General features: G+C 43.8%; 1 protein-coding gene across 1 annotated transcript in view; it reads left to right on the top strand.

Moving 5' to 3' along the window:
• The window catches only part of rnf220a (ring finger protein 220a), a 170,854-nt gene extending 165,424 nt beyond the window's left edge, over positions 1-5,430 (top strand). Inside the window, exon 14 of the mRNA XM_070436799.1 lies at positions 3,514-5,430. Coding sequence (XP_070292900.1) covers positions 3,514-3,585 — 72 coding nt within the window. The 3' untranslated portion in view covers positions 3,586-5,430. The remainder of the gene's footprint in view (positions 1-3,513) is intronic.
• Positions 5,431-20,187: the final 14,757 nt, after the last annotated feature.

Below are 20,187 nucleotides of genomic sequence, written 5' to 3'. Positions count from 1 at the left end.
GGGGGGGTTCTTAGTGTATAAGAATATAAGAAGGCGGCTGGTACGGTAGCTAGTGTGTCTGGTTTTATTCACTTTCAAAATGAACCTGTAGGCTGTTAAGACAACGAGAGCTTACCAGTTTGGGCTTGGTCCAAGACTCCCTAACAGTTTTTGTGTTACTGCATGCTGCTGTTATGGAGACCACCTCTACTCAAGGCCACCCGCCATCTCCTTAGCCTGGTCATCTCTAGACATGAGCAAACCTGTTGGGAGCCACAAATCCTCTTTGCACCGTGGTGTGAGAGCTGCTCGGGCCCCCAGCTGCCCTCCGACTCCTGGTTCTGGCAGCACAGAGACTGTTTGCTAACAGCTGTGTGCTGCCTTGTCTGGCGGAGATTTATTTACCCCTTTCTACAAGCCAGGGCCTAACCCTGTGCACTCAGGTTTACACACACACACACGCAGGGCTAACCCATCCCACCACATCAGTGTGTCAGGGCTCAGTGTATGAACTCTGCCCCCTAGTCCAGTAACTCCCACTGTGTCCTCTGCATACTCTGACAAGAACCGTTAGCCAGATAGATCACAGGTCAGTCAGCGAGTATCTTTCAGACTTTACATACACAGGTCCCTGTGTGCTGGAAGTTGACTCTCACTCTGAGCACACACACGGGTAGTAGACTATACCTCTTCACAGTTTGGCTCCAGTAACCTTCCCCATAACTCTCATTCCTCTTTCCTGTTAATGAGTCGGTGACAGGAGAGCAGTGAAAGCAGGTAGTCTACATGTCTTTCGTGTTTGACCTGGTGTCAGCACTTGTAGGGGGAGGGGTTCAGCTAGATGACACTTGGCAGGCTCAATCAAACGCTCAAAATATTTGAAAGAAAACAAATTTGAACACAGGTCGGATACATGCCAGGGTAAGGGTTCAGGGCCCAGATTCACAAAACCTTAAGACATTTCTTCTTAACTGCATTTTTTCCTTAACTATAGACTTATGGAGAAAGTAAAGCAAATGTTCTATTCCTCAAAAAGGTTCTTGAAAATGTTATTGCGCTATTTCTTATGTTTCTCCTTAAGCAAACAGTTCAATATAATTCTTGAAAATACATTTCTTGGATTTGTTCTTACTTCCAAGATAGCTAAACCATTGTCATAAGGTGAATGCACCAATTTGTAAGTCGCTCTGGATAAGAGCGTCTGCTAAATGACTTAAATGTAAATGTAAATGTTAAACTCTGGGCAGTGAGAGAATAAGCTCATGAAAGCAACTGAACATGTTTAATTCACTCACAAAGTTTCAGTATTGGTTATTTTAAACCCAAGAACATGTTTTAGAACGGCCATTTCAGTATGAAATATGCTAACGGGATTGCCATTGCTAGCTAGATAGCTAGCTAAATTGGTTGCCTAGCAACAAACATCTTGTAAGAAAATATTTGAGAAGTTCATAAGAAAATCATATCTTAAGATATTGTTAAGGAATTGCACTTAAGTTTCTTAAGAAAAAAAGAAGTTGTTGCGTAAGAAGTGTTTTGTGAATCTGGGCCCAGTTAGATTGCTCGGTTGGCAGACTGTATGGTTGTGTGGCAGCCCTCCCTCCTGCAGTGGCAGTCGCCGTCTCTCTCTCTCCACTCGGGGCAGCAGCACCTCGTGTGGCACAGAGAGAGGAGACCACACAGCTCACCTTGCCCTGCTCTCAGCTCCTGCACCCACTGCCTTTTAATTACACCCTGTACACAGCTTTATAGGAGATGGCAGTGATTCAAAGTGGGAGAGAGCAGAGCAGGAACCTTGGAACAGGATGATGAGCCGGCTTTGATGCTCCACTGTAGGCCGTCTGTCACTGACGGAGGCATGTGTAGGGATCTATACACTGGCTGAATGTGGTTTTATACCCGTTCTGTACTGATGTGGTTGTTTTGATCTAAACTCAGCAAAAAAAGAAACGTCCCTTTTTCAGGACCCTGTCTTTCAAAGATAATTCGTAAAAATCCAAATAACTTCACAGATCTTCATTGTAAAGGGTTTGAACACTGTTTCCCATGCTTGTTCAATGAACCATAACAACCGTTCCACAGGTGCATTAATTGTTTAAGACGCTAACAGCTTACAGACGGTAGGCAATTAAGGTCACAGTTATAAAAACTTAGGACACTAAAGAGGCCTTTCTACTGACTCTGAAAAACACCAAAAGAAAGATGCCCAGGGTCCCTGCTCATCTGCATCAACGTGCCTTAGGCATGCTGCAAGGAGGCATGAGGACTGCAAATGTGGCCGAGGCAATAAATTGCAATGTCCGTACTGTGAGACGTCTAAGACAGCGCTACAGTACAGGATGGACAGCTGATCGTCCTCGCAGTGGCAGATCATGTGTAACAACACCTGCACAGGATCGGTACATCCAAACATCACACCTGCGGGACAGGTACAGGATGGCAACAGCAACTGCCTGAGTTATACCAGGAACGCACAATCCCTCCATCAGTGCTCAGACTGTCCGCAATAGGCTGAGAGAGACTGGACTGAGGGCTTGTAGGCCTATTGTAAGGCAGGTCCTCACCAGACATCACTGGCAACAATGTCACCTATGGAAACAAACCCACCATCGCTGGACCAGACAAGACTGGGAAAAAGTGCTCTTCACTGACGAGTCGCAGTTTTGTCTCACCAGGGGTGATGGTCGGACTCACGTTTATCATCGAAGGAATGAGCGTTACACCGAGGCCTGTACTCTGGAGTGGGATTGATTTGTAGGTGGAGGGTCACAGCATCATCAGACTGAGCTTGTTGTCATTGCAGGCAATCTCAACGCTGTGCGTTACAGGGAAGACATCCTCCTCCCTCATGTGGTACCCTTCCTGCAGGCTCATCCTGACATGACCCTCCAGCATGACAATGCCTCCAGCCATACTGCTCGTTCTGTGAGTGATTTCCTGCAAGACAGGAATGTCAGTGTTCTGCCATGGTTAGCGAAGAGCCTGGATCTCAATCCCATTGAGGAATCTGGGACCTGTTGGATCAGAGGGTGAGGGCTAGGGCCATTCCCCCCCAGAAATGTCCAGGAACTTGCAGGGGCCTTGGTGGAAGAGTGGGGTAACATCTCACAGCAAGAACTGGCAAATCTGGTGCAGTCCATGAGGAGGAGATGCACTGCAGTACTTAATGCAGCTGGTGGCCACACCAGATACTAACTTTTGATTTTAATCCCTTTGTTCAGGGACACATTATTCAATTTCTGTTAGTCACAAGTCTGTGGAACTTGTTCAGTTTGTCACAATTGTTGAATCTTATGTTCATACAAATATTTATACATGTTAAGTTTGCTGAAAATAAACGCAGTTGACAGTGAGGACGTTTATTGCTGAGTTTATTACAGGACCATCTCTGTACTGTCAGTCTAAGTACTGCATACTATTTCACCAGGGTGGTAAACGGACCTATGCATTCTCTATGCTTTGCTGAAACCCTCAACTGTTCATATTGTGGCCTCAACAATGACATGTTCCTCTCTCTCTCTCGCTGTCCCACAGGGAAACAAGAAACTGTGCCCACAATGCAACACCATCACTTCGCCAGGAGATCTAAGGCGCGTCTACATGTGAAGAAGACGGCGCCTGCCCTGACCGGCCTACACCTCCAACCCCTCCTCCCTCCATTTGTTCCTCTTTATATTTCCATTTGCTCTCTCAGTATTTGTTTTTGTTGACCTTGCGTGAGCCTGGGTTTGTGAAGCCCCCCTCAGAGCTTCAAAAGATTACTGATGTCTTGAATGACTCTTCAGACCAGGGGAGGACTGACTGATCAACCAACCAACCAACCAACCAACCATTTGAACAGAACCTAACCAAGTAGTTCATTATGACTGAGTGTTCTCAGAATGACTAACCAACCACCCCTCACTGGCTCCCTCCACCCTCCCCTCTAGTGGTGGATGATCTATCCAGTCAGATGCCCTCTAGTGGTGGGTGGTCTAGTCCAGTCAGATACCCTGCCCTCTAGTGGTGGGTGGTCTAGTCCAGTCACATACCCTCCACCCTGCCCTCTAGTGGTGGGTGGTCCAGTCACATACCCTGCCCTCTAGTGGTGGGTGGTCTAGTCCAGTCACATACCCTCCACCCTGCCCTCTAGTGGTGGGTGGTCTAGTCCAGTCACATACCCTCCACCTTGGCTGACACTTCTGGTTCTGTGTTTTTTGATACTGTAGCTCCCAGACGACCCAGCTCTACACTGCTGTGTTACTCACTGAGCCCCCCTCCTTTCGCCTCACCATCATCCCTGCGGAGAGGTGTGTTCAGGTGGGAGGAGGTGGTGGTGTAACTCCCTCTGTGTGGAAAACCCCTCTTGGTTCAAGCCATCGGGACAGCCAAGCTAGATATTAAGCTGACCACCGGTAGTCGCACCCTGCTTGAAGACTTGGTAAGGGGGAAAGGAAAACAATCAACTCTTTCAGCGTTCAACCAAACTGACAACCTCAGAACATCCAGGGGATCCTCTTCTTCTTTTCAACCTCCTTTTCCCTTCAGTTGTGGTGTTATAGTGAAGTCAACCAAATCCCAAGAATCAGTGCAAGCACATGTATAATAGTCTGTGTATGTTTACAGTGTTGTGTGTAAATGACATAGAGGTTACACTTGTATACATATGTACGCACACATACACACGCACACATACACACACAAAGTATATATTATTAAAGTCCAGTTTTTATTTTGAGTTTTGGTGAGGGGGGGAAAGGAATGATGTTTAAAAAATGGACAAAAAGAAAGCCCTCTGTATTTTTAAAACAATGTTGTCGTCTTGAGGTTGAAGTTCTATTTCATTGTACAGGAATACATTTAAAGTAATAATAATAAACTACTCAATTAGAAATTCAAGGTTTAGATGGTGTACATTTTTCATTAAACTATACAGTAACATCTGTAGAAGATTTAAACCTAAAACAAGAAGATAATGTTTATTTTGATTTAGTTTTTTGAATGGAATGTAAAGATTCAAATGGCTCTAACCCTAGAATAGGAGAGATGATGGCTTTGAATTGTTACAGAACTTCAACGCTGTTTTCAAAATCACAACCTGGAACGCAGTTGTTAACCTCCACCTCCCACCACCTCAGTTCCTGATCATATCACTTTACTAATCACTTTGGTTTTCTGTTTTGTTCTCTGCTCTGATAAAGCCTCATAAAACGCTTCTCCAGAAATGTTTGAGTGTTCCTTCCATTGTGCTACCCAGCATAGGCTCCAACCTGGCAACTCGTAAAGGCAGGTCCTTCCCATCTGTAAGGGAAAGAGGAGTGGGCCGCCATGTTGGGTTGGCCAACTGATTGCCCAAGACCAGTGACTGAACACTACCCCACAGCAAGGTGGTGTGCTTTGTATTTGTAAAACTATGTATCCTGTGATGTCTGTATTGATGTATGCTGACAAAAAATAAAGAAATGAAAGGTTTATGACTGAATTCAAACCCCAACGGAAACCCTGCAGATATATTAACACATGTACAGAAAGCTTCCATTTTTTTGTGAAGGGGAATAATAGATGAAGACTTTAGTCACAAATGCAAAGATTTTTATATTTATTTCAGTCCAGACTTGGTTTCTCTTCATGGACTACTGTTTTCAGAACTTTCTCCAGTTTAGTGCTTATTGCATTGGTTTAGGTTTAAGATTATTTCACCATCTCCCTCCATTGTTGATTTAGATGCTATTTTATGGTGACTATTTGATAATGATTGCTACAATGTAGACATACAGCAGGTTTGTTTTCATAAAAGCAGTACACATCTTTAGTACAGTATCGTTTCTATAAAGGGTATGTTTTGGAGCAGCCTGTTAGAAGGTATGAATACAGGCTTAGAACCTCAAAAGGATCTGTAGAATTGTTCCACGTTGTTACAAAGGTTTTCCCAGTACCTCTGTTCATACAGTACATGTATAGGTTTTTGTTCTAGTTTTACTTTGCGGTCACATGTACAGGTAACCATGCATAGGAAAATGAACACTTAAAGCTGTGCTAAGGTATGTGTGGGTCACCTTTGAACCCGTGATAGGATGTTTAAGCTTACTACACCTGTGTGTCAAGACAAGAGCTGTGACTTCTGTGAATCTGCATCACAACACTGTTGAGAATTAAGGGTTAAGCTCTTCTCTCACTGTGGTTCCTTCAACTGGAGATTTATTTCAACCTGCCCCAAAGATGACAAATTGCACAAGATGATTGTGTCAAATAATTTGTGTCTTTGTATATTCTTGAAAATGGTACGTGTCTTTCCCGTTTGTAAACTACATTTGACATTAATTAAATGATTGTAAATCTGAAAGTTGTCCTCGCGTGCTGCCTTTATTCCCAGAGCCCATCACTCATTGTTCTCATTGCTCCTTACTCTCTTTATGTCCGGAATATAAATCTAGTTAAAGGTCCAATGCAGCCGTTTTTATCTCAATATCAAATAATTTCTGGATAACAACTATGATTGTTTTCAAGTAAAACGGATCAAAAAGAAAAAAAATAGCAAAGAGCAAAATTCTCATGAAAGAATTTTGGTAGGACTGTCTGGGAGTGGTCTGAGTGGGGAGGGGAAAACTGAAAACCAGCTGTTATTGGTCTATTATATATCGGGTGGGTCTAATCCTGAATGCTGATTGGTTAAAACCCGCATTCCAGCCGGTGTTTATTCCACAATATACCACCGGCTAAAATGCATATTTACTCTGTTCCATCTGACTGCGCAATCCACTGTCTCATCAGCCCAGCCAGGCAATATAAAAACATGATCTCCGCTATAAAAAGCATCTAGACATTATCTCACATTTCTTTTAGACTAACATTACGTTTTCAACAGTGGATAAACCTTACTGTCTGTCTCTCTGACATTTGCAACATTGTTTCAATATTCAAATTCGATCTCCAGCTGTCGCATACTAATGAACGTGTCGGGGGTCAGGATGAGACAGACAGGCAGGCAGCTTTTCTTAGCCAGTCGAAATCATGAATCAACATAATTTTTATGGATATCTACAAAGAAAATGAAATGAAGTGCAGCCAGTTTGCAGTCTTTCATGCTTCAGTTTGAAGTGATTGTGTTAGCTGTGATGTTGGCTAGGTCCTCTGAACAACAGTGTCCTGACAAGAGAGCACATTTTCTATGCCAGGTGAAATTGCGCCTTATTAGCTCATTGGTATGGATGTATCCAAAGAAATGTCACTAGAAAACAGCTTAAACAAATACAAATGCAGCTACTTTGTTGTTATTCTGGCTTCACTGTTTGACGTGACTGTAAGTTAGCCGTAGTTGGCTAGCTAGCAAGCAAGGGATAAGAACGTTGCCAGCCAGTATGGCAATGGAACATTTAGAAGGAGCGACTGTCCATATATACAGAACAAAAGGATTGAACGGGTTCCGTCTCTGGCAACCGAAAAAACTTTGTCTAGGGCCTAACAACACCTGTGCCAATATATCCTCCAAACCCCGGCTTCTCGGGCATTCTTTGTACACTGTGTTAACAAACCTCCAAAGGAGCTTCAATGCCATACAACACTCCTTCTGTGGCCTCCAACTGCTTTTAAATGTTAGTAAAACTAAATGCATGCTCTTCAACCGATTGCTTCCCTTACTTCCCGAACTATCCTACCGATCCTTTACTTTGGCGATGCCATTTACAAAATAGCCTCCAACACTCTACTCAGCAAACTGGATGTAGTCTATCACAGTGCCATCCGTTTTGTCACCAAAGCCCCATATACTAACCACCACTGCGACCTGTATGCTCTTGTTGGCTGGCCCTCGCTACATATTCGTTGCCAAACCCACTGGATCCAGGTCATTTATAAGTCTTTGCTAGGAAAAGCCCCGCCTTATTCATAGCAGCACCCACTCGTAGCACACGCTCCAGCAGGTATATCTCACTGGTCACCCCCAAAGCCAACATCTCCTTTGGCCGCTTTTCCTTCCAGTTCTCTGCTGCCAATGACTGGAACGAATTGCAAAAATCACTGAAGCTGGAGACATATCTCCCTCTCTAACTTTAAGCATCAGCTGTCAGAGCAGCTTATCGATCACTGTACCTGTACACAGCCAATCTGTAAATAGCACACCCAACTACCTCATCCCCATATTGTTATTTATCTTCTTGCTCTTTTGCACCCCAGTATCTCTACTTGCACATCATCATCTGCACATCTATCACTCTAGTGTTAATTGCTAAATTGTAATTATTTCGCCTCTATGGCCTATTTATTGCCTTACCTCCCTAATCTTCTACATTTGCGCACACTGTACATAGATTTTTCTATTGTGTTATTGACTGTACATTTGTTTATGTGTAACTCTGTGTTGTTGTTTTTGTCGCACTGCTATGCTTTATCTTGGCCAGGTCGCAGTTGTAAATGAAAATTTCTTAATTAACTAATTTACTGCCTGGTGATGTTACCAGGCAGGCCAAAACTCCATCCCACTAAACAGGCAGAAACTTCAGTTTGTCTTTTCAATCAGCTCTAACACTGAAAGGGCGTTATGCTCATTATCACAATTTCTCAGTATCATTCCAACCTCAGGAAAATCACGTTCTAAAAGCAGGGGAATGTTTCATATGACATGGTGCGTGATCAGAATTTCTATGTTTTCCCAACAGCCAAGCCAATAGATAGCCATTCATCTAGAATTAAACTAGTCAAAATAGACGTCGCTGGAACAAGCAGCCTCCAATACCATTTAGAGGCTGAAAGTGTCCAATAACTAAAGTGTTTCTAACTTCCCAACACTCCCAGTGATGGATGCTCCCCAGATGGTGCAGCAGGCAGGCAAGCTGAGGCAGGGGAAAGTGTATGTGCTTGTTAACGTCGCTAGAACAATCCAGCCAAGGAACGCTGCCCATTCAGCAGAAACCTGTTACAGTAATTTGGTGGAAAACTACAAGATGATCCCTGAAAGTAATTTTTTCCCCTCGCCGCCTCTTAGATCCATGGCCAAACCTTGAATTCAACCAATATTACCTTTCCCATGCCGAGGTAAAGAAAGGCACACCCAGCAGAAAACAAAACAATCCCCAGAATTGGTGTTATCAGATGCTAATAAAGGAGTGCTAAATGAGTGGGAACGCCAGCAGGGGTTCTGATAAACCTCTTGTGTAACTGAACTTCTCCCTGTACTCCTGCTGAAGGTTCTGGAAACTCTCTAGGGTGAAGCCCCTAGTCTGGATATCAACACTCAATCTCACCCCAACAATTCAGGAGAGGACGAGATGAGGTCAATCAGATTAGGATTGACCAGTGGATATACATGTGCTTGATCCCCTGAGTGTGAAGTGTGTGGAGGTTAAAGTGGAGAAGGAGTGACCACTAGCCTGGAAGAGAAGAGAAGACTGAGGGGTTTGACGGCAGGGGGCCAGATTAAATCAAATCAAATGTTATTTAAATGTGCCTTTAAGGCTTTATGGTTAAATGAAAGTTACAGAGCCTGTATCGTTTACCCCCCTGCCCAGCCTGTCAAGAGGTTGTAGGCCAGACACCCAACCAATCCATAACTGGTGCATTAGGAGGGCTGTGACTGAGGGTCGGGTTACGGCTAGGCTTGGAGCCTGAGTGGCTCTGGACCCAGGAAGTGGGGGCCCCAAGTCGAAGCAGATCTATAGAAATTGCTTTTGGAGGTCAAAGCTTGTCCTGATGGGGGAGTATAGAGTGTGGGGGCCATTATTGCTAGTTTACAAACATCTCCACAGACCGATCAATAGGACAGGCCTTCCCTGCTGTGTTCGGTAATTCCTCTATTGCATTGCCCGTCTGTACCAATGGTAATTTACACCTTCATGTGGGAATTTTACTTGGACCCCCTACCCTACCTCCCCCTACTAGCATCCTCCTCTTCCTTCTCTGGCACTCAGCATATTGCTGCTGGTACAACTCATTCAATTAAGAGCCTGCTCTCCACCATGGCCTTTTTACAACATCGATCCAACCCAAGGTGGTTAATCGGAAAAGGATTTCGTCAGTCAAGGGATCCCTGTTTGGAGAAAGGGGAAGGGAGAGTGTTTGACATAGGCCATATGATGTTGTGTCCTTTTCTTTTTCTCGCCATGGTGGTGCCAGAGATAACGTTTTAGATGACCCATCGTGGATTGGAGGTGCCCTTAGAAAGGGGAATTTGAACCAGTTTAGCCAATCTCTCCTATTTACCACCTATCGTTATCCTAAAATTGCTGTGGAATTGAATGAATTTACTCTATCTTTTACACAGGTGTCCAGGTGTTTGTCATCTCAATAATCTTCACCTTTTTCGGATATACAAAATCTAAAAATAAAGAAAGAATTAAAGAGGAAACCCTAGCTAGCGTGGTTGTAAAGATCTTCAGGGTCCTCTCCTCTCTGCCTAGCTAATCCCATAATTACAGTTTCTCCAAATTGCTTTCATATCCATGAATGTTTAAGAGATTGGAGAATGACATTATGTGGATTTAGAGCAGGATGTTTTTCAGTAACAAGGCGACTGACTAGGTGAGGTGAAACTGCTTCTGTGTGTATTCATGTACAGGATTACTGTAATCTGCGGTGTGCAATGAGACATTAAGGCAAAGCCACCAGAGAAACTGAAAACCGACATGTGGGAGTGCTCCAAAGTTACCTCCCTAATCTCTCTCTCACAAAGTTGTGGCTGATTTACAATAGCTGCCTCCTAATGTTTTACAGCTATTGTGGTGATTTTAAAAGTGTGCAATTTGGCTGCCCACACACACCCACATCCCACACAGTGTTGATGTCTATTATGAAGTTCTCACACTAGGCTATTATATCCAACACATTTTTGGCATGATATTTTTCCATTGAATTGTATGTAATGTTTGTACTGTATGCAACCAATATCTACTTAAATGTCTGTTATTCAGCCAACTTGGCATTTACTCTCACTGTCCACATGGGAGCACTAGAAGCAAGACAACGTTTTTTCAAGGAGGCAGTCCATGCCTGTACATTTGGTCAGGTTGTCAATGGTGGAAGTACTGTAGGTGGAAAAAAAGCTAAACAAATTACCCTTTGAAATCAGAGTGATGATCAGTTAAATAGTAGCTGTTTTGATAATAAACTAATGCAGTAGAGACGGAGATGTGAAATCATTGCACGGAGTAGGTGGGTTCTTCTTCTACTCAACTATCACAGGCATATGATGCTATTGGTGTTTTCACACTTACTTTAGTAAAACACAATTGAAAAGGAAGTATACTTTTCAGCCTATGGTAAATGCAATAAAGAAACAATGCATTACAAGACTTTCCCTAACTTAGGCTACTGTCCAGAGTTCAAGTTAACTATGCCAGGGTGGTGTTATCTTATATAAACCTGCTGCCTGGCTTGCCACCCCCCACATAGACAGGATCATGAAACCTGCCACCTCTGTCACCCCCAGCCGCTTCCTAGCACCCCCACTGCCACCCAGCAGAGACAGGCTTCAGACAACGAAGGCCTTTGATTGGGCCCTGCAATGAAGGCAGAGATGCTCCCACAATTATAAGAGACATTTCATCTTCTCCCCTCTGTCCCCGGCTTCAACACACCGGCTTTCATCTCCAGTTGGCCCCAGGGGAACACTGACTGTTTTGTGTGTGGTGGTGGGGAGAGAGGGGACGGGGTAGGGGAGAGCGGTGGAGGGGTATGGGAGGGGGTGGTCAAGGTTGCTGAGGGACTGCTTCGTACAGGTAGAGGTAGGAGGGAGAGGAAGTGGGAGGGGGGTTCTTTCCACAGTATCCAGCTATTTTCCTATCTTGAAAGGGGGAGATGACAAATGGAGATCGGTGGGGTTGGGAGGGTGAGGGAGGGAGGGAGGATTGGGGGGGAGGACCCCCCACTTCTGACTGACGCTGTACCTGGCTAACTGTGCATGACATTCAGATGCCAGAGCTCTGCAACAGAGAGAGAGAGAGAGACTAACACTGGGAAGTCAAGTTCCTACAGTAGTGGCGTTCTAACATTATGACAGCAGTATACTTCAGTTTAACGGCAATGTTTATGTTTCGCAATCAGTCCTCGAAGGTTACAGCAGACAGGATCATAAATGCATATGAAGTAATAGTAATTCCAAGGTAAATATGTTACTTAGTCTAATGTAAACAGTCAAAGCAATTAGCTAAGCCAGTTACCTCTAAGCCAGTGGTCACCAACCGGTCGATCTCCAAGCCATTTCTATTCGATCACCAAACATTTCTCTAAAAAACCCAACGATAAAGCCGTGCATTCCTATTTTTATTCGCTTGTGCTGTTGGCGGTAGTTGCACTTCATTCAGCAGCCCTAGTGCATGTGTCTGGAAGTAGAAATCTGCCTACCCGGCAGGCCCAGAGAGCAAATCAAGTGTAAAAAAGAAGGCTTGAACGCACAGCAAAGAAGATAATGTGAGATTTCAACACTTTTAAAACCATGACTAGAGAGAGACTCAACGAATACACCAAAGAGATGCTGGTTTTATGAGTAAGTTCATGTTTAAGTTGTTATTCAGCCATGTCAACACTTTGTTCAACAGTTTGATAAGCCATACAATGTGTGTTCTCCCTACTTCCACTCACGCTACAACCAGGACTGCAGCTGCAATGAATGAGTGTAGCAAAGTGTTTCCATTAGCTTGTGTTGTTATTATTAGCGGCTTGTGTCTTTTTTAATATCGAGGAATATTTCACTTTATCTGCTCATATGAATAACAACATGAATTGGTGAATGAGGCAGAAATAATGCAGTGCGACCGTCAGCTGGAAGACTGTGTCCCCATCTCTCAGCGATGAGAGGGAGGGAGGAGGGACGGAGAGTCGGGTGAGAGGCAGCCGTACCGCTGCTCCCTCCCTCCCCTCAGACGCAGGCCATCAGTCCAGTAAAAAGCGGTGCCTCACAAGTAATACAACAAATGATCTATTACCAGTGTGATCAAACCTAAAATATAATTTCAAAATGGTCTGAGAAGAACAACATTGGCTGGGCAATTCAAGCATAGCCAATATGCAGTGATAATGTATTGGGCCTATAGCCTACTGCACAAACCTCATTGCTACAGAACTGTTTTTAATTGGTTAATGTTGCGTGGGCATACATTTTTTAAGTCAGGTTTTAAAAAAAAGCTGAGCGGTAGATGACTGTAGAGAAGCACCACTACACATTCTGTAAGGGCAGACATGTTGACTGTAGGCTAATTCTCAGCTAGACTTGTTGTTTCTGAATGGAAGGTACATTTACAACACCGGTATGTCGCTACTCTTTCCTTAAGTCGCTGCATAACGTCTCAATGGGATATTACCCTGTAATTGGATGGTAATACCTCTAATTGACAGTACTAATCCGTGTGATAAGTCTGCCACTGGGACATGAGTTGGTTTTAAGGGAAGTGTCTTGCAAGTGGGCTATTGTTGTTGAGGTTTTTACAAGGCACAGTAAACTTTGCACTTATACCACAACACACAGGAACACAATGCATGGTTAAGAAGGACTTAGGTTTTAAAAGTATGATAAGTCCACTACAATGTGTTGACAGAGTTCTACAATGTTGTTTGTTTGGCTAGAGAACACAGTGGTTTGCGCCGGCTCAATGCTAATGTTAGCATGCACATGGATTAAGTGAACAAGCACCAACTTCAGCGCTTGTGTTGTCTGAGAGCCACATTAACAAGTCCAGAGTCTGTCTAGGGACAATTGCGAAGTTGATGATGTAGTGCACTGTGTATAGATGTGTTAACAAAAAGTATAGGCTTAGCCATAGCCAGCTCTGAACTGCTGCGAAAGGTCTTGAGATGCTGGAGAAAGGTTAAAACACCAGTGCCAAGTAATTGCCCTATCTATCTCAAAATTGTACTTCTCTACATTTCTATTTCTACTTAGAGTAACTTGGTTTATAACACTAACTACCTCAGGTAGTGATGTCTCTGCCATACCCGAGTCCCAGGCTCAGCTGGTGCTGTCTGTCAGTAGCCAGAAAGGGGCCCTCTCTCAGGGTTATGAGGGACCCCTGCTATGGGTAAAACAGTATGCTACGGAAACAGGCTGTTCAGGGCTGTTCACACGCACCGTCACCAGAATCGTGGAAAAAAAAATTTGGCCACCTTTCATGATTACCTAAACCACAAAAAATGATCCATGATGACGTCTCAAACTCATTCCACTGAGGGCCGAGTGTCTGCGGGTTTTCTCTCCTCCCTTGTACTGGATTGATGAATTAAGATGACTAATTAGTAAAGAACTCCCCTCACCTGGTTGTCTAGGTCTTATCCTGGTTGTCTAGGTCTTATCCTGGTTGTCTAGGTCTTAACTGAAAGGAAAAACCAAAAACCCACAGACACTAGACCCTCCAAGGAATTTGTTGGACACCCCTGACTTTTTACAATGGGCCTGTTTGAACTCAGATGGTTGACCCTTCACCTCTAGGTCAGTAGAATGATTGACAGCCCATGTATAGAAGCACCACTACTGAATCCACTTGACAGGCCAGATTGATTAAAGAGGAAGGGGAGTCCTCACTGAGTTGTCCTCTGTTATCTCCTATCTCCAGGATGACAACACACTAATCCTTCCAGTCAATATGAAACCAGTGGGACACAAGGGGGACACTGTTGACTCTTCCTAGTGCTTTATCCCCATAGGGGGCTACTGTTATCTGATGCATAGTCATAGACTGACACATTTGGCACCCTGGTGCTTATACCTCTATCTCTGATACATGTTATTTTCTATTGACGTTATGCAAAATATAAAAGACTGTACCTGGTTATTCAGTGGCTTACTGTTTAACATCATAGGAAACAATGTAAGTGATGTTTAGGTTAATGGGGAGTTGTGAGGGAAAGAATGCCTGAAATCCCTCCTCATAATCGACATGCCTATAAAAGCCACTGGAGGGCAATAGAAACAAATTAAGGTTATAAGATTCCTGGCTGCTGCATTGTGTGTTTGCATGATGCTTAAAATACCTTTACTAAAATGCAAATGTTGGTTTTGAGTTAAAATATGAATCAATGTTGTTTTATGATAATTCAATGAGTTCAGTGGGTTTGGTTGTCAGCTGGCATGCTGTACATGCCTCTGGGTTTTGCACTTCGGGACAGAGGCTATGGCTTTTTATCAGAGCATGAAACTGTACATTGGATATATAATCACAGCTGAAAGACAGCAAGTCCAAAGTCTGGCCATATGAGTAATCTTGGCTTCCTCATCCTTCCTTGTGTCTGTCTGTCTGTCTGCCTGCCTGTCTGTCTCCCTGCCGTCTCCCTACCTGCCTGTCTCCCTGCCTGCCTGCCTGTCTTCTCCTGCTGCTGCCTGCCTGCCTGCCTGCCTGCCTGCCTGCCTGCCTGCCTGCCTGCCTGCCTGCCTGCCTGCCTGCCTGCCTGCCTGCCTGCCTGCCTGTCTGCCTGTCTGCCTGCCTGCCTGCCTGCCCTTCCTTCCTTTCCTTCCTTCCTTCCTTCCTTCCTGCCTGCCTGCCTGCCTGCCTGCCATCATGCATCCACTGTTGTGGGATACACGAGGGGGAGGGGTACCTCTATATTGTCTCTACTTCTGTCTCTCACATTGAAAAGGACAGAAACGATTGCCTGAGGCACACTTGGATGGGACTGTCCTCACCTGTGCAAACAGAAGCAGGCAGTATGAAGAGACCGGTTTTAAGTACACCATGGATTCGATCCCTCATCAGCCACACGTGATCATGTCTGACTAGGCCTGACACCACCAGGAAACCAGGATCCCCCCAAATAATGTATTTTCCTGTTTCAGAGGCTTAAAAACTCAAATACCTGCTTTGATGAATGCACTTCTGAAGTCCCCTTTCGGGAGATCTACTGTAGCACTGTAGAGGCAGATGAGGATGACGATACGCATAGAGGTTGTTGTGAAGAGAAGTCCTCCACTTAACAATGCGAGAGAGGGATATAGGATATTTGTGTGTTGCCAAATGCAATATGTATGTTGAAGTTGTACTGTACTTTATACACTTTACTTTATACTCTATACAAGGAAATACCAAAAGGTACTGTAGGCTTTTAAACAAACATGAATAACTTCATGCAAATAGTATGCTAAGACTAATGTTACCATCTTGAGAGTGACATCTTTGTCATCATATTTTTGTTTTTCATTTTTGCTTTGCAAATATTGCTTTTGAAATGGTTCTGCTTTCATGTTCCCTCTTCTCCAGTATGTGAATGTGGATCTGAAGTGTCCTATGACAGTTGAGATCAAACTCATTAGACAGGAGCAGGAAATTTCTCCTACTATGTGTGAATTTATTTTTTAATTTCTGTACAGCCAATTTTCAGTTACTGTCAATGTGACTTACCTGTGATGAATGCTTACATCTTTTGTGACTTTCTTGTTTCACATGCTCTTGAAAATGCTGCGTAAGAATGCTTTCAATAGTGCAAAAGCCTCCAATTTTAAGTCATAAAGGGTTTTGTTGCACAAAGTATGTCTAATTTTTGTGTCTCTGTCTTCTTCCCTTCCCCCAGCTCTTTCTTTTTGTGGTGAAAAAGGGATTTGATGTAGCTGGACAATGAGTGTGCGATTTAGAGATTTCCTGTTTGAGAGTGTCATATGATTTGTCCTAAGGCAGTGCTGTTTCAGAAGCCTTTGTGTCCCGGTCGGAACAGTGGAAACCAGACGTCCCAATGGTTATTTATGTCACCTATTGAATACAGGGATGCAAAGGCATTGTGGTGTGATTTATACAGGTACTGCTGGCTCCTATGACCTCTGCTTGACGTGTGAAGAGTCTATTTTATATGGCTATCTCTTCTACACACGATCTCTCTGAGGAAAATTGCACATTGAAGCAGACAATAGCTTTTATCCGGTTTGATAATGGAGGGGTTTCAAACGGCTGTTTCTTTTTCTACTGTGATTTTAGACACATTGAGGTTAAGTTACATCAGACAGTTAGCTGAGAGTAAAGTTAATTCTCTATTAAATCCCTTCCATTCCAAATGAGACATTTTGTTTGTTTGTGAAAAGTTGAATTACAGCAACCAGGGTATTTCAAAATGGACTTAAACATAAACCACTGACATTTCACATGGCCAGTCTGCATGGAGGAACAGTACATTTTAGATGGATTGCCTTTTCGGGGGCTTGAGCATTATGTTATGGAACTCAGGCATTCTGTTAACTTCCTCCACGTCAACACAGAGACTCTTGCTTGAGGAGTTCAGACATGGCAGCAGGTAAAAGGAGGTGACAGATAGTAAGGAATCAACACCAGGAAATGTCAGAGATGGATTCTGGGCTTCTATCTTGTCCAAGCATGTCCATAAACTATTAAGAATAATTTTACACCTGAGGAAGAACTGTGTGTTGGCATGGTTGTTGCTGATCCAATGTGTGTGTGTGTGTGTGTGTGTGTGTGTGTGTGTGTGTGTGTGTGTGTGTGTGTGTGTGTGTGTGTGTGTGTGTGTGTGTGTGTGTGTGCTGTGTGTGTGTGTGTGTGTGTGTGTGTGTGTGTGTGTGTGTGTGTGTGCGCGCGCGCACGGGTGCATGTGCCAGTGCATATGCCAGTCATTTTCGGCACAATGCAGCCATTTTTATATCAATATAAAATTATTTCTGGGTAACAATTAAGTACCTTTCTAACCACGTTTCCATCCACAGTTTTTATGCAAGTAAAGTCATACCAAATAAATGTGTTCATGACAGCTGTGATGGAAACAGGAAGTTTCTGTAAAATGTTATAAATGCCAACAGATATTTTGTTCATTCGACATGGTGGGATCTTTTTGTGTCGGTAAAATTAACTATGCGAGAAATGGCAGTGGAAACGACTTTAGCGCAAATATTTATATAATAACCATCATATCGAAGTAAACTTGAAGTCACACGATATGTGGCGGCGAAGAAATCACACAGTTAAGATGGCGCTGAAGAACATGGCTGACGTTTTACGTTTTATCTTTTCACTTATTGTGAACATAATGTTGCTGCTACCGTCTCTTATGACCGAAAAGAACTTCTGAACATCAGAAAAGCGATTACTCACCCCGGACTGGAAGAAACTTTTTATTTTAACGAGTCTGACGAGAAGGATATCCTGCTTTCACTGGAACAGGCCCAGATCCACACCTTTTGCATGAAGAAAAGATGCCGGAAAAGAGGACGCAATTCGGCGATCCTTCTGAGAATCCAGAGGCGAGTGAGCAAACTCCCAATGCCTTCCATTCTCTTTGCTAACCTGCAATCGTTGGAAAATAAAAGTGATGACCTACTACTAAAGACTATCCTACCAACGGGGCATTAAAAACTGTAACATCTTATGTTTCAGCGAGACGTGGCTGAATGAAGAAACGGACAATATAGTGCTGGCAGGATTTTCCATGCACCAGCAGAACAGAGACGCTGCCTCTGGTAAGACGAGGGGTGGGGGTGTGTGTCTTTTTGCCAATAACTAATATTAAAATAAGTCTCGAAGGTATTGCTCGACTGAGGTAGAGTACCTTATGATAAGCTGCCGACCACACTATCTACCAAGAGATTTCTCATCTGTATTATTCGTAGCCATCTATTTACCACCACAAGCGAAGACGGCACTAATACCGCTCTCAACCAACTCTATAAGGCCATAAGCAAAGAAGAAAATGCTCACCCAGAAGCGGCACTCCTAGTGGCCGGGGACTTTAATGCAGGGAAACTTAAATCCGTTTTACCAAATATTTACCAGCATGTCACATGTGCAACCAGGGGAACAAAATCCTTGACCACCTTTACTCCACACACAGAGATGCATACAAAGCTCTCCCCCGCCCTCCATTTGGCAAATCTGACCATAATTCTATCCTCCTGATTCCTGCTTACAAGCAAAAACTAAAGCAGGAAGTACTAGTGACTCGCTCAATATGGAAGTGGTCAGAACGCGAATGCTACACTACAGGACTGTTTTGCTAGCACAGACTGGAATATGTTCTGGGATTCATCCAATGGCATTGAGGAATACACCACCTCAGTCATCGGCTTCATCAATAAGTGCATTGATGACATTGTCCCCAAGGTGACTGTACGTACATATCCCAAACAGAAGCCATGGATTACAGGCAACATCCGCATCGAGCTAAAGGCTAGAGCTGCCGCTTTCAAGGAGTAGGAGACTAATCCGGACGCTTATAAGAAATCCTGCTATGCCGTCAGACGAACCATCAAACAAGCAAAGCATCAATACAGGATTAAGATTGAATCCTACTACACCAGCTCTGATGCTCGTCAGATGTGGCAGAGCTTGAAAACTATTACGGACTACAAAGGGAAACCTAGACGCGAGCTGCCCAGTGACGCGAGCCTACCAGATGAGCTAAATGCTTTTAATGCTCGCTTCAAGGCAAGCAACACTGAAGCATGCACGAGAGCACAAGCTGTTCTGGATGACTGTGTGAAAACGCTCTCGGTAGCCGATGTGAACAAAACCTTCAAACCCGTCAACATTCACATCGCTGCTGGGCCAGACGGATTACAAGGACGTGACATTTTCAACCTCTCCCTGACCGAATCTGAAATACCTACATGTTTCAAGCAGACCACCATAGTCCCTGTGCCCAAGGAAGCGAAGGTAACCTGCCTAAATTATTACCGCCCCATGGCACTCACGTCGGTAGCCATAAAGTTCTTTGAAAAGCCGGTCACATCAACAACATCCTCCCGGACACCCTAGACCCACTCCAATTCGCATACCGCCCCAACAGATCCACAGATGACGCAATCTCAATCGAACTCCACACTGTCCTTACTCACCTGGACAAAAGCAACACCTACAGTTGAAGTCGGAAGTTTACATACACTTAGGTTGGAGTCATTAAAACTCGTTTTTCAACCACTCCACAAATGTCTTGTTACAAACTACAGTTTTGGCAACTCGGTTAGGACATCTACTTTGTGCATGACACAAGTCATTTTTCCAACAATTGTTTACAGACAGTTTATTTCACTTATAATTCACTGTATCACAATTCCAGTGGGTCAGAAGTTTACATACACTAAGTTGACTGTGCCTTTAAACAGCTTGGAAAATTCAAGAAAATTATGTCATGGCTTTAGAAGCTTCTGATAGGCTAATTGACATAATTTGAGTCAATTGGAGGTGTACCTGTGGATCTATTTCAAGGCCTACCTTCAAACTCAGTGTCTCTTCGCTTGACATCATGGGAAAATAAAAAGAAATCAGCCAAGACCAAGTCTGGTTCATCCTTGGGAGCAATTTCCAAACGCCTGAAGGTACCACA

This window comes from Salvelinus sp. IW2-2015, linkage group LG32 (assembly GCF_002910315.2).
Source record: "Salvelinus sp. IW2-2015 linkage group LG32, ASM291031v2, whole genome shotgun sequence".
Taxonomy (NCBI): Eukaryota; Metazoa; Chordata; class Actinopteri; order Salmoniformes; family Salmonidae; genus Salvelinus; species Salvelinus sp. IW2-2015.
This window is presented reverse-complemented; position numbering and strand designations above follow the sequence as displayed.